This window comes from Agelaius tricolor, unplaced genomic scaffold, assembly GCF_023055355.1.
Source record: "Agelaius tricolor isolate 1412-34295 unplaced genomic scaffold, bAgeTri1.0.p SCAF_22, whole genome shotgun sequence".
In the NCBI taxonomy this organism is placed as follows: Eukaryota; Metazoa; Chordata; class Aves; order Passeriformes; family Icteridae; genus Agelaius; species Agelaius tricolor.
The window spans coordinates 3,200,361-3,215,892 of NW_027269282.1; the positions used below are offsets into that span (position 1 = coordinate 3,200,361).

Below are 15,532 nucleotides of genomic sequence, written 5' to 3' on the forward strand. Positions count from 1 at the left end.
GTGGTTTTATTATCTGATCTTCTAACACTGTTACACATCCAGAAGAACAAATTGGCCAGATTTGTCAACTATCTGGTGGAAATACTGCCTTTGTTGTCTCATATGACCGTTTCTTGCACTATCCACTGAAGTGCTGCAGATCATGTGTGACAGGGCAGAAAGAATGTTTTGTGTGTGTGCCACTGCAGGTCCATGCCACTGTTAGCTGTCTTGTGCTCCTTCATTGAGGACAGAACTCCAGCAGTAACCTTTTAATATATAGCATTACTAATTATGTAGTCCTCTAGTACATCAGGTGGAAAATATTTTTGTTCCTGAAGTATCCTTTATTTTAAATATAAGATCTTTCTGGATTGTGATCTTAAATGGCCAGGCTTACATCCTTTTTCCGTTCCATATAAGCAAGTGATTTTTACTAAACTCTGTTATAGTTCTCTGGCATAGGCAACATGCTTTAGGTGAACAGGGGTACAAAACGTCTTTGCAATCTAATTCAAAAGTGACAGAAAAGAATATCTTCAAATAGTTGTGAAATTGTTTGGAGCATAATGAAATTGATATTTTGATCAGATTAGAAAGAATAAATGTACCAAAGCATCCTTTAGAGTGGAGATCTTGGAGGTCTCTGCTCAGGCTAATTCCCAGGAAATCATTTGCACATGGGGAATGCTTCTCGTTCCCCAGACCGGGCACCAGAGCACAATGCAAGTGCACTTCTTCAGGATTTATACTGTGGCTTCCTGTGGGAATGGCTAGGGATTGATTTTGGGGCTGGTAAGTGGTGGATGTGAGTGATGTTGAAGGTGCTTTGACATCAAGCTGGATTCATACAGTTGGCTTCACTCTGGAAAAATGTTCACTTCTAGTTCAGCTTTTCATTCCTTAATGGAAAGGATCAGAAGCCATTTACGTTATATTCCCTTTCCCTTGGTGACTTCATGGAGTTAATGAGGTACTTAAGATTAAACAAGCACTGAAATTTTTTGCTTGATGAAGGCCTAACATACCAAGGGTTTTACCATTCCTTGAAACTGATTTTTGCTGTCAAAATTAATGTATTTCCATATTGTAGTCTTGAAGTTGGAGCTCTGTGAAGCTGAATAAGAGAAGTCAATGTGGACAAAACCCAAAGTTGCAGTGGATCTCAGCTAGCTGATCATTCTGCAGTGAGCTAGAAAAGGCCATTCCTAGATCTGTTTTCCTGCTGAAAGACAGTTTCTATATTTGATTCAGCTGCTGTATCAACAACCTGCTGTGTTTAGAACAGCTCTAATTTATTTCCCACTGTTTGCCTTTATTTTATGGTACTGGTATTTGCTTTAATGTGAAGTCGTTTTCTCCAGATGTTAATAAGATGGTATTAATGTTTCCACAACATTTTTCCTGCTAACATTTATGTAGAGCTTGCCATCTGATAGTGTGGAATCAACCCATTTTAAAATATCGGTAATAATTTTCTAATTAAAATTAGAGGCTCAGAAGTGTTTTCCTCCCTGTAAAAATTGAGGTCATGCACTTTCCTGTGCTTGGGGAAAATTATGTTTTCACTGGCTGAATGAATGTCTCTTACTGTACAAATTGGGAGTGTGATATATGAAATGGTGTCAGTGTTTGCCCATGTGCATGTGAACTATACCCAGCTGCCAGCAGCTGATCCAGGAAGGCATTCTGTGTTTCCAGGGAGGTGATGCTCTCATTTATGGCACTCAAGCTGCCAGGTAATGAGCCTTAAATCTCAGGAATGCTCTGTTGCTTACTTTTGGAGAGAGAATTCCACATGGGGTGAGAGAAGTGGTAGACAGATATGGTACAGGAAAGCCTGGTGTGGCTGCCTGAAGTTCCTATATCCAAGCAAAATCAACGTTGATACATAAAATTTTTCTTTCTTACTGGTCTTTCTGAATTTATCTGGATAAAATGAAAAAAAAAAAAAGAATCGCTCAAATCAGCAAATGAGTTGCCAAAGGAAATGAAACTGAAATAATAAAAACCCATCCTAACTCTATGGGATGTTATACTCTTGAGTGATGTTCTGAATACATCTGATAGGAGTCAGTGCTGTGTGACCTCACTCTTAAATGATGTTCACTTTCACTTTTCCATTAACACTTTCCCTCCATTTTTCTATCTAGATCATGCTTCTTAGTGATCCAGAGATTGAGAGCAGCATCCTCATCAGCTCTGATGAAGGAGCTACCTATCAGAAGTACCGTTTGAACTTCTATATCCAGAGCTTGCTCTTCCACCCCAAGCAGGAGGAGTGGATCTTGGCCTACAGTCTAGATCAAAAGGTAAGCAATTGATTTAATGTTTCAATGATTTTGAGCCAGGAGTTGAAGGGGATATTGTCTAGAACTGCTCCCTCTCAGAGATGATGAAGAATTTATAGTGTACTTTGCTGTTCTCACTTTGCAGGTTTAAATGTGCTCAAAAGCCATGCAGTGACTCCAAAGCCAGTTTGCTAAAAGCAGCTGAGTATTAGAGTGATCATGATGGGTGTGGAGACTTCAGTAGTGGAGATACTATGAAAGATGAAAAGAATTAGAGATTTGACATGACACATGGAGCTGTTCTAAAAATCTATTGATTCGTGGGCACTGATTTCTGTGCTGTCTCTGAGGATGGAGCACTCAGGCTGAGCTGGTCTGTAACAGCTGGCTGTTGAGCCTTGAGGGGTGCTCATTCTGCTTGCAAACTGGAGTCAGGGAGCAGCAACAGATGACAAACTCCTCTGTGCCACTCTTCAGCCTCTTTGCAGTGAGTGAGACATCTGCAGTCTGTTACTTTGTCCTTAGCAGGTTTGCCCTTACATAGCACTCATCTGTTTGAAAGGTGCTGAGCAGATCAGGTGCAGTGTGGTAGCAAAGTGCTGTGGTGAGGAGATGTGTGCTTCAGGTCTGGAGCAGCAGTCCCCACTACTGCCCAAAGCTGAGACATAGACAGGATGGTCAAGTTACAAATTCAACAAAGTTTTAAACTTGCCAAGTTTTTGTCTTTCCCCTCTTATGTTTCTGTCATCCCAAGACTCTGGGAAGCAAAAACATGGTGAATAACCACTAAGTTTTCCTCATTGTGGTGGGCTGACCCTGGCTAGATGCCAGGTGTCCATCGAGGCCACTCGGTCACTCCCCTCCTCAGCTGGATGGGGCAGAAAATATAATGAAAGGTCTGTGGGTCGAAATAAAGGCAGGGGGAGATCACTCAGCAATTACCATCATGGGAAAATCACGCTCAGCTGGGGAAATTAATTGAATTTATTACCTATCAATACTCTACTGTACTTTATCCCTTTATACCCTACTCTATCAAATAAGAATAGAGTAATAAGAAATAAGAACTAAATCTTAAAATACCTTTCTCCCACCCCTCCTTTCTTTCTGGGCTCAACTTTGCTCACAATTTTCTCTTTTTTCTGCATCCCAGCAGCAGAGTGGGACAGGACATGGGGGCTGTGGTCAGTTCATCACATGTTGTCTCTGCCTCTTCTTCCTCCTCAAGGGAAGACTCCTCACACCCTTTCCCTGCTCCAGCATGGTGCCCCTCCCACAGGAGACAGCTCTCCACACACTTTTCCAATGTCATTTCCACAGTTCTTCATGAATTGCCCCAGTGTGGATCTTTTCATAGGATGAAGACTTCAGGAACAGACTCTTCCAATATGGGTCTCCTGTGGGCTCACCTTCACCTGTCCTGCCGTGGGTCAAGGGGTCAGCCTGCCTCACCATGGCCTTCACTGTGGGCTGCAGGGGGATCTCTGCTCCAGCTCCTGGGACACTCCTCCCCTCCTTTTCACTGACCTTGGTGTCTGCAGAGCTGTTTCTCTCACATATTCTCACTCCTCTCTGGCTGAAGCTGTCAATTTGTTTCTTCCCTCACTTCATGAATCAGTTATCTCAGAGGTGCTACCACTGTCACTGATGGGTGTGACCTGGGCCAGCAGTGGGTCCATCACAGAGCTGGCTGCTGTTTGCTTTCCTGGACAGCTTCTTGCAGCTTTTCATGGAAGCAACCCCTGTAGCCCCCTCCCTGCTATAAAAACCTTTCCACACAAACCAAACACATGTGTCAACCTGTCAGATATGGGGGTGTGTTCTGGGTGGGATTTTTAATTTCTGCAGTTATTCTTGAAGATTTCTAAACTAGTCAGTCTCACATCCCAGCTATAGGAATAATATAGCTAAAATGCTGTGCCTCTCTATTTGAGAATTTCCTCTGGAAGGCTAGTGCAAGTTTTTACCAAACTAGTTACTGAGAATATAATCAAATAATTTCCTATTGCTCTGCTTCCCACTTGCTAAAAGAGTGCTGTGGCAGGCACCAGGTGTTTTGCTGCTGTGCTACTAATGATTCTTCAGTGACATTTGCAAGAACAAAGCTATTGTAAACACACTCCTTTCATAGAATCAAGTCTTTACTGTATGAAGGAGTTAGTCAAATGTCAAATATTTTTCTGAACTCAGAGGATCAGTGTAACAGGGATTTTGAAGTAGGCTGGGAAGACCAATCTATTTATTTGATGTCACAAAATGTCTTGATGCTACTTTTAAACTGGAGGTAATAATTTTGCATGATCCTGGTGTTTATATAGACAGGCTTGGAAGAAACAGGCATCTGATGAGGTAGTCATGTATGTGAGAAGCCAGATGAGACATCCTGAGCATGCCTTTGCAAAGAGATCCATCTGCAGTGAGTGCAGAGCATCGCTGTTGAGATGAAGCACTGTACTTCTACTGGCAGAGCTTTGTAATCTTTATGTGATGTTAGTCATTGGAAGAAGAAATCAAAACACAAGGGAAGCACATGATTGACTGTGAGGTGGTACTAATGCTCCCCTGATCCAGTGCAGCAACAGGAGGCCAGAAGCATTTTTGCTTCTGCTCCTTCAAACAAATACATCTGTGTGCACACCTCAGCTGCTGTCTTCTGCCCAGGAAAACGACAAGAAAAATGAACTGAGCTAGAAACACCCTGAAGCTGCTTGCATTTCATCCCAGAAACCAAGTAAAATTGTTTGAAGTGTAAGAGCAAAGATGAGTTGGTCTGTAGCTTGTTGGTCAAGTGGAAATGGAGCAATGCCAAGTCCAGGCTTTTCCTTTATGTCTGCCTTTGCATTCAGGGCCACTCATGGTTTCCTCTACTGGTCAGAAGGATGGCCTGAAGTGCTGGTTCAATGTAGGTCCTATAATGGAGCCATGGAGCAGTGCTTTTCCCTGCTGAAATGTTTTCCGAACACAACTGAGGTATAGATTGCGCTGAGCCATGTCTTGGGTTAGTAAGAGCTGTGAAAGAGCTGTCACTCTGAGTCAGGATCACCAGCTTCACTGCAGTCATGGCTGATGCTGAGGTGATGGGCAGTGCTCCTGGAGTGTGACAGCAGTGCCATGGGAAATCCCCAGCTGAAGTCTCCTGAGAGGCCACTGTAATGCATTCCTGCATGTCAGTGCACTGCCTCAGTCGAGTGGGAACCAGAGGTCAGCCCTGTCCTTCTCCCAGGTTAGGCCAATGCAAGGATAAAGAGTCCTTTAGGATTTAAGTCCCATATACTTAAGAATATTCATCATGTCTTTTGCATCTTCATAAGGTTGTTGTGGTTGTTCTCCTTTTCCTCTAGAAGCCAGATCTGGATTTCACAGCTTCCCACTCTACTGTGCATTCTCTTCTGGGTGTGGTTATGGGATTGTGCCAATGGCAATGCCCATTTCATCTCTCTGCTGCTCACCAGAAAAGAGAGATCGAGAGCTTCTAAAATAAGTGTCTAGAGAGGCTGCAGTGGTGCTCACAGCTGTGAGGAGGCTATCCAAAGGGATGCCATGCTGACAGGTGATAATTGTCCAACTGCGGCCTAGGTCTGCTCGTGCTCCTCTGTCCTTTGTTTTTGTGCTCATTTTCCTGCAAAACAGCATGAAGTTGCCTGGTACAAAACAGGTGGAGCTGTATCAAATAGTTCTTGCTTTCTCAGTTCATATGTCCATTTTTTGGGGATAAAACTGCTCTGAAATACTTCTGACTTGATGCATGAGAGGGCAATAAAATAGAAAGTTTATCATTAGCCTGCAACCTGCGGGTAATATTCGTCCACTGATACCGTGACAAGGAAGGTGACTTGCTGTTTGCTCTGTAGTGCAGACACTGCTACAGTGGGACACCATATTTTCCCACCTCTCTAATTTTAGAAGTGTTTGACCCTTACATTTTATTTTAATAACTTCTTTAGGGACAGATTTAAAAATGCAAGTGTTATTCTGAAAACAAATCAAGTACATATAATTTGACTCCCAGCAGCAGAAACTATTAAGGGAAGATCTAATCCATCCTCTTGTAACTGTAAATGTGTAAACAAGTTGGAAAAATTAATTTCATATCTTAGATTAAAATAAGTATTTCAGATTAATATTTTTCTTATTAGTTTTCTTTCAATTAAAAATAATAATAATGTAGTGTTTTAAGCAAGCTGTAGTCAACTTGGAAATTAATGAAAATGATGAACCTGAAAATCCATTTTGCTTAGTATGTTGATCCACAGAGTAAAATGAAATTAAATAGGGACAGTTCATATCCCTACAAATAATGAATTTGGTAACTGCCTAGATCAAAAGATTTTTGAATTGTTTTGTTTATAAAAATAGAAAACAAATTTTAAAGTTTCGGAATGAAATACAAATAGTCAGTGTTTTGGATCTTCCCATTAAATAGTTTTCCTCTAAGGTCTTCTGACCTTCAGTTCCATGGCTGTGATTCAGGCCTTTTTTTTAATGACTGTTTTAACCTAAACATCCCTCCTTGTTTTTAGCTAATTTCTCCACAACTGACAACAATGTTAGGGTATTTATCTGGTTGATTAAAGAAATGACCAACCAACTAAAAAAACCCAACACATTTTGAATGCCCTCTTAACAGAATTATTGTCCTTTCCAAGCTAGTGTTTTAAGAAGCCTATTCCATATTCTACAACCTTCTTTAAGAGGAGGAGCCCATCTCTTCTCCACAGAACTGTTCCTTGAAATATGGCTTCATATTGAGAAAGCCAAAGACTTTGTGGTATTACCACTTCCATCAAGTGAAATAATCGAATATAAAAACGGTTCAGGCACCAATTCTTTTATTACCACTCCCATATAGGTATTGTTCTGCTTTTTCCTGGTTAGGGCAATTCCCAGAAGACGACTGAGTGAGATGGAGTTCAGCAGGCTTTCTGAAAGATGCATTGCTGTGTGGCTGCTGGTTACTTTGTTGATTTAAGGACAAATCACAGTTACCACCATTTGTTTTCTCTTAGTAGTATCCAAGGAGTTATTGAGGATACTTCCTCAGTATGAGTCAACACAGCATATCGTTCCTGTTCTTAATTTTTATAGCCAATTAGGACCCTCCTCTGCTTTGCTAACTCTCCTGTATCATCACATAAATGCAGCAGGGCTGAGCCAAGAAATCTCTGTGTGTGGGCATGAACATGCAGCAAGTTCACAGACCCTGATGTCTTCTCACAGAGTATAAAGCACAGGCTAGAGGAATTTTTACAGGGCTTTAAGAAAACCTGTGTGGGTTTGCTATTCCCCCCTGAGCAGCCATGTGATATTGTATAACTATCAGGTCCTGGAAGATTAAATGCAACTCGTGAGTTGAAAATCTTGGATCTCTTCCCAGTAGCTTTGTGTGTATGTGTCTACTTTATTGATAAAATAGCACAATCTGATGTGTGCACGTGTTGGTTCTGTTAATGGCCCCCTTAAGTGGCCTTTGGCAGAAGGTGGACACTGTGTAAATGTTACAGACAATTTGCTGCAGGTCAGACTGGGTCTCACAGGGAGTGTCCATGTTGACACTTGGATATATCACCCAGTACAAAATGGAAAATGGGCCTGCAGCCTCCAGTTTTTGTGGGTATTTGCAGAAAGTACATAGGAAGCAATTTTAAACAATCCTTGGATAAAAATGTGGTGGGAAGGGGAATATATGAAAAAGGTGCAATATTGCCTGTTGGAAAGTGTGGGGAGCTGCTCTGTGGAATGCTGTGAAAGCTTAAAGTCTCCCAGCACAAGCTTAAGGTACAGATTTCATTGCTGCCATTCACGGTGACTGGGGAGGAATATCTTGAGTTTATCTTACATTCCTGATGCTAATATGCTGAGTGTCTCATTATTTGTCCCATTTATCCAAGAAACCAACTAATTTTCAATAGGCAAAATTTCCCACACTGATTCCTCTATGGGGAATGGATGAGGCTGGAGGTAGAAATGGAAGGGACTTTCCAGCTCCATGAAGTTTCTCTCAGAATGACATTGAAACTTTCAGAGAAACATGCAAAACCTTCTTGAATAAATATTTGTTTAAAAGATAATTAAAAAAGATAATTTGTTTAAAAGAGAAAATATTAGTTAATAGGGAAAGAGATTTTTAAAATATTTTAAATTACCATTGTTAAGAGAAGAAACCCCAGGTATACAACATGGTAGAACTTTTTCCTTACAGAATAAACTGTGATTTGAAGCCTGCTGGGAATAGGTAAGAGGCAGAATAATTCACTAATACACCAATTTAAATTCCCCAGCTACCCATTACAAATTTGAGAACATTGGATAAACAAGAAGTTTGGCAGTCAGTGGCTTCTCCCTCCATGGAGCTTAATCTTCAGCAGAAAGTGAACAAAAGAAAGTGGGTGTCTCATTATCTCTTCGAATGAGGTGATGAATAAGAGGTGCAAGATAACATTCTGCTGTATCACCAAGTTGCACCTGGCAGACAGTATCAGGTCTGACTGGGGATATTCCTTTGGTGTGGGAGATGTGGCAAGTTATCATCTGAAAATTGGATGCAGTGCATGTCACAGCCTTGACTATCTTGACTAGACACTACAGAATTTATCAAAAAAATCACAGATAAGACTGGGACTATGTGGGAAAGTTTGTTAGGGTTTTTTTAATATTTTTTTTCTAATTTTTTCTAATGTGCTAGACACAGAGCCAGAGCCATGAAGGCAGTGTCTCTGCTCCAGGTAAAATGCTCCCCTGGAATTTAGGCCCAGTCTCCCAGTATGACGTGGGGCAGTAAAGCAGCTAAGGGTGGGGTTGTTTGGCTGGGGCTTTTTTTGACAATGTGCAGTTGGGCAGAGTGCTGCCAGAGAAATCCAGGGGGAGTTGATTCTAGGAATGTGGGCACCTTGTTCCAAGCAGTCATTAATCTTTGGGATTCTTTGTGATGAGCTGTTTTCATGGACAGATGGAACAATCCAGTTTGAAAGGGATCTCCAAAGATCATCTGGTCCAGCCTTTCCTGGGAAAGGGAGCCTAGATGTGATTGTCTAACACCCAGTCCAGTCCTGTCTTGAATGCCTCCAGTAAAGGCTCCTTGGTCTCAGATTTTATGCCCTTTAAGGAAACTTAGGCACATGGGGACTTCAGAGTTGTGTTTGGGTGAGGCTACTGAACTTTGAGTTGGAACTCCTAATGCTGGAAATGTGACTCCAGGATAGCAGCTGCTACTGCAGATGTGCTGAAATCAAGCAGTGAGAGTTGCTGCATGTCATAAGTGAGATGTGACTCTGGCCCAGGCCTGTAGGTTTTCTTTCCTTAGGAACTGAGGTATGGGGCTGATGAGGAGAGGCAGGCTGGTGTCTGCCTCACATCTCATTTTGAAATAAATCAGCAGGAACCCAGACCTGTTACCTGCTCCTCAGCAGCACTTCTGCTCCTGGAATTTAAATGTAATTGTAGTTGTCAGGAGTTGTTAGAAGTGTGAGTAACTACTCCTTTTATCAACAACAGCTCAAGACTGCACCTCTTGGATAAAACACAGCTTTTCTTAGCAAGATGTGAACATTACTTTTAACAAGGAAAGTAAGTTCTTTCTGCTCCTGCATGGATCCTCATGGTAGAATCACCGTTTCATTCCATGATGTGAGAGAACACACCAGGGCTAGTTTCTCATCATAGTTCACTGATATCTGAAGAGCACACTGCCTGTGATTCCAGTCCTGTGGATACAATGCTCAGCTTTCAGATTTATCTTGCACCAGTCACTTGACATTTGAGCACCCCACGGAGTGAAGCTGGAGGCACACCTACTGCATTCTTTTCTTCACCCCAAAAGAAAAGAGACTGAGGAAGCTGCCATAAAAACAGTTAGTCCCACAGGCCTACCATACTGAGGAAGGAAATAATGTGAGTATATTGCCCACCTGTAAAGGAGCACACAGTGTTTCATGTTTGATACAAGCCATATTATAGTAACTGCTCATAGAAATCTCTACCATACTGACTGGTCCATTGTATTGCAACCTCATATTAAGAAGCAATCCCTGCCTGAGAGTGCTTGCAATTAAATGTGAGGCTCACAGACAAAGTGGTGTCCCCTGAGCATCTCTAGTGTATTCAGGCACAGGTCATTAAAGTGTTTCACTGCCTAACTACCACTGAGAACTATAACAAAGTCGGAAACTGAACGCAGATAGAGTCCTGTTCCCATGACTTAGCCACAAATAAGTCTTTCATCTTTTTGCCTTTTGAATACTCTTCTGAGAACATCAGGTTCTACAAACATATCATGTGTCTGTGTTGCTGGACAAGCCACCTGCCAGCAGCTCTCCCAGGCAGGCAGGGTTCCATCAAACAGATAAAGTGAAATGTTAGTAAAGTTAGAAAAACACAAACCAAACATAAAGAACCAAACCCTTGAGATTGGGAATACTTAAAAGCAATTTACAGAAGTCTCTTCTTCAATATGATAATGAACTGAAGAATTGAAATCACTTAACTTCATTTACAAATCATGAATATGTATCAGTGCCTTTAAATGAAAGGACGACTAAAACAGATATAGTGTTTGTTCAATTCATTAAAAGGAAGACAATTTATCAGGAGGTTTTTTTCCACTCCTAAACTAAAGCTATATGCAAATGTCAGTAAATCAAGACCTTGCGCTAATTCTGCAGCATGATGAATATTTTTATAATCCTAATTAGAACCAGCCATTTAGTTCAGCAATTTCCCCCAATCTAGCCAATTTGAAATTAAAATAGATGCCTTGATTACAAAACTCATTAGCAAAGAAGCACCCTTTTTGCTAACCAGTTCATTTGGAATGCACAAGCTGAATGAAGTGAGGAGCACTTGTGTTGTCAATTGCCGTAAGTGAAGTGAGCCTTAATTGTTGGCATTGTGAAGTATTTGTATTGCTACATGTTTCATTGCAGTATAATATATCATTCATTAAATGTAACAAAAGCATTTTTAAAATTTAATTAAGTGCTGTTGGTTCACCAGGTAATTTTTATAAAGTCAGATGTCACAATTGTTTGCATTTGAAGTATTGATGGGCATTACCGTCAGAAAGAAGACGTATGACTCTACATTTATCATTCTGATTATGGTAGGCCTGGCAGTTTTAATAGGAGATGGGAAATTAAATTATGCAACTTTGGCTCTACTTCAGAAATGCCCAATGAATTTTGTCCTGGCAAAATACTGAACTTTGGGCTTGTGATGATTTGTGGTGGCAAAGAGAAAGTAACGGCTTGTGAAACTTGATTTAGCCAGAACAGTCTTTCCTATTGCTTGTTATTTATGTAATAGACACTTCATGAGCAGGTTTTACTTTGAAAAGGGAAATATAGAGATAAATGGAGTGAGACACATTTGATGCTTAAATGTGCTCTTCTGCTGGAGCAACCTAGTTTATTGTGTAACAGGGCAAGGATCCTGTGGCTCATTCCTGGCCATGCTAAATCATGGCTGTATATTGATTTTATCTGGAGCCTAAGTGGGGTGAAGAGTGGTTATAAATATAGCAGAGGGGAATAAAAATGAAGGAGTGAAGAAGGCTGAAGAATAAGAACACCAGTGGCATGATTTATTTTGCCTGACTGTAGAGATCTAAAATGTTGCAATGCACACCTACATTGGGTGTCGTGGCTTCCTGTTGTAGTTGATGGTGATCTACTGAATGGTGTTGATTGATTTCTGGAAGCAAATGGAGGTGACTCTTTTAGGATGAGGTAAATTGTACCTTGGACTCATTTGTATTGACGAGGCCTCTGCTGAGTGTCAAGGAAGTAATTTCTTTGCTGAGATGTAACTATTTGCTGTATTACCTGAGATTAGAGGACTTGAAACCAACCCTCCTGTCTGGATGTGTGAAAAATGGATTACAGGGGATACGATTCCAATATGATCAAAATAGCAAAAAGCATTTAGTTTCCTAGTTCCTGTTATCGTGCCTACAGATTCTAATGACCCTCACCCTGGAGAAGAGAGCAAACATGAAGTGCAAGCAAAGAAGGAGTTTGCATCCTTTTGTTTTTCTTTTCCTTGAGGCAGCCAGCAGGATGGGTGATGCTGAGGGGTGAAGGTACAGTCCTGTGTCCCTCATCCCCCCAAACAAGCCCCTGCACATTTCTGTCACATCACCAGCACCCAAGGAGAGGGGCAGTCTGTGAGGGTGCTTCCAGAGGAGTGCATTTCTGTGTGCTGGACTGGGAGCTTGCACTCAGGAGTAGGAATGGCAGGCCTGGAAATAGCAGGCTGGCCCTTGCTCTCTGTTCTGCCCCTAAGGAGGGGGAGTTTCAGCTTCCTGAAATCAAAGTCTTTTTGTACAGTTGAGAGATGCATATCTGAGAGACAAAGACAGAGAAGCTCCAGAAGGCAGCAGGCAGGAGCTGATATGTCCTGGCAGAACTTCCAGTGTGGTTGGGGTGGGGTACCCTGTGTGAGAATTTACAGCAGGTGCTGTAGTAGTAAATGGGCCACAAGGCAGAGAGGGTCCTTCTTTTATGCAGTAGCACAGCAGTCTCTTAAAAAGTTCATACATTTAATTTCTAATCACTTTGTGTCTATTGTGTGAAACAGGTTTATGTAATGCTAGAAGCTCGTGGCTTTTTTCTTGGATTGCCCTTTGCAAGCAGGCTTCTCTCTGTTGCCCTTGCCTCTCCTTTTTGAGTCACAACAAACCATCCCTGTCTCCAGTGCTTGTTTTCAGTGAGGAAATGGACCATGTTCTGATCTGGTAGCATACCTGAGGTGCTTTACAAAAAATGTGTGCAGTCACACATGTAGCAGCTGATGTTCAGTGTGAGTCCATTGATTTTAGCAGGGAAATGCTGATTAACATCACGGGAGGATTTGACCTGAAAACATGTACAGTATTCTATTCTCACATAAAGCAAGATAGATGTAGTTTATGCCTCCCAGTGCACAGGGTTTTTCCCCCCTAAAATGTGGCCGGTGAGAGATGCAGAGTCCCTGGGCAGAGAGCCTGTGTGCAAGCTCTTTCTTGTGCTAAGGCAACTACTTGTTTCTGTTCAACCTTGACATATGAGAATTCACTTCTTTTTTTTTTTTAATTTTCTCTTTTTTTTCTACTGGTTTTTTTTTTCCTTCTGATAGAAGCTTAATGTTATCAATTTTTCTGGGGAATAAAGGTGCCTAGAGGAACTGCTGCAACTCTTCTGTCCCCTTGGTAGGCATGGATGATTCAGCTTTTCATGCCTGTTGTGTCAGTGGTGAAAGAGAAGGCCAGTTCCTGGAATTTTGGTCTAGCACCTCAGGAACCTCAGTCCCAAGTGTTTAGAAATAATGAATTGGTTCTTTAAAAGTAATGAGTTTGGTAGAGAAAAAGTCAGAGAGGTGTGTGAATAATTTTGGTTGTCCTCTCTTATATGTCTCTTGTGCTTCTGGGACTGAGGAAATGTTGAAAACCATGTTTTTCAAATGCCTCCTCACAGTTAATAGAATTAGAAATTTTTCCCATAAAAAAAAAAAAAAAAAAAGAAACAAAATCCTCAAGATTTTCATAATGTCCTGATTCCAGTACTGTTCTTCTGCAGGGCATTTATGCTTCTAAGACACATATATTTATTTATGCTTGCAAATGCTGCACATCTTCAGTTGTGTTTTGGTGCATATTTCAGCTGGCTGTCCATATTGGTTGTCCAGGGGAAGATTGGTGACCTGTTTGTGTAGGGTGTGCACACACCTGTGTGCAGGTTTGAAGTTTTGCAATAGAAGCCCCACATAAGTTTTGTGACAGTTACAAGTTCTTCCAGAGTAATAAAATTCTTTAGTTTTGTGTTCAGTTGATTTTTATACGACTATGGTGGCTGTAAAATGAAAGTTAGGGCAGGATGCAGTAAAATTTTGGTTCATTGGGAGTATTGTGGGTATGATAAAAGGAGGAGCTGAGGCACCAAAATGAGGGGTGATATTTTTGAGAGGAGGACAATTGATCAAAGAAACAACAAAGCTTAAAGCTTTATAGAAAATCCTTGTGATTCTGTAGTACAAAAGGAGGAAAATGGGATCCTTCCCACAGCCTGCTACCTTGGGCAACTCATTTCTGCCAGAGGTTCAGTGATCATAAACTGTCTGAATATAGATTTTGTAGCATTTTATACTTGCAGTGTTCAAGAGATAAAAGCATCTACAAATAACATGTTAGCAGAATATACTGGACCCAAGGGGACTTTCCTGCCATATAGTAAGAGAACAATAATGTCATCAAAAGTTTTGCTGCCAAAACAGGACTCTAGTTTTGTCCTCTAACATAGCACTTGCTTCAGGCCAGTTGATTTTCGCAGATCTTGGTGCAAGTCCACAAGAGTTATGCACAGATACCCAGCGGCAGAAATGTCATGAGTCTGAAAGTTCTGCTGCAAAATTAAGTCTGATATTCCCTAGCTTAGATGAGTTGTACTTTTCTCTAGTGACAGCATGGAAAAAGCTGCTTTATTTTTCCTTTCCTTTCCTTCCACTATGAGTTATGCTATACCATCACTGTGAACCTAGATTAATACCAGAAATTATAGTTACATTAAATCAAGTTTGGTGAGTTGTTGTTGACTATAGTTGTTGCCTTGAATTGAGTTTGTGTAGTTCTGGGGCTTTGTAGAGGCTTTTTCTTCACCCTACTTCATAAGATAGTAGGAAGGTACCTAGAGTTTCAATTAAATGGGATAAATGGCTTAAATATAGACACCACAGAATATTTACAAACCTAGAGAGCTGCTGAGAGAGGCTAGATAAGAGCTTTCTTTTTCTTGTGTGATCTGCAGTTGCAGATTCATTTATTCCAAAGGTACACAGCTTGATTGCAGGAGTTGGGTGATGGATGAATCAAAGATGACAGTGTAAATGGTGTCTGCCCAGCAGCCTGGAGGGATCCCTGGAACATGTGAGTTTCTCATTTGGTGATTTTTCTGGCAGTGATGCCTCAATGCAGTGACAGCTTCTGCTCCAGCTGTCAAGCTAAATTGTTCCTGATGGTTGCTGGTATTTACAATGATGCTGTTCATTTGGGTTCCTCCAGTAAACAGTCTTGGCTTGGGATGAACTGAATCTCTGTGAGGTGCAGGGAGGAATTTCTCGGTTTCCATGAGACCTCTTACTCTTCCCTTCCTGCATGTGATCTCTGGCTTGGCTGTGTATCTGTGGAGATGGATGCCTGTAAAATCAGGCTCTGCTTTTCCCTTCAGTTGTAGCCTATTATCAATGCATGGATTTCCAGGGAATCTGGTCAAAAAGAAATTTGGCTGGCTAGAGGTGAA

At 41.3% G+C, this 15,532-nt stretch overlaps 1 protein-coding gene across 1 annotated transcript in view; it reads left to right on the forward strand.

Moving 5' to 3' along the window:
• The window catches only part of SORCS3 (sortilin related VPS10 domain containing receptor 3), a 266,957-nt gene that overhangs the window by 141,669 nt on the left and 109,756 nt on the right, over positions 1 to 15,532 (forward strand). Inside the window, exon 4 of the mRNA XM_071446466.1 lies at positions 2,133 to 2,291. Coding sequence (XP_071302567.1) covers positions 2,133 to 2,291 — 159 coding nt within the window. The remainder of the gene's footprint in view (positions 1 to 2,132; positions 2,292 to 15,532) is intronic.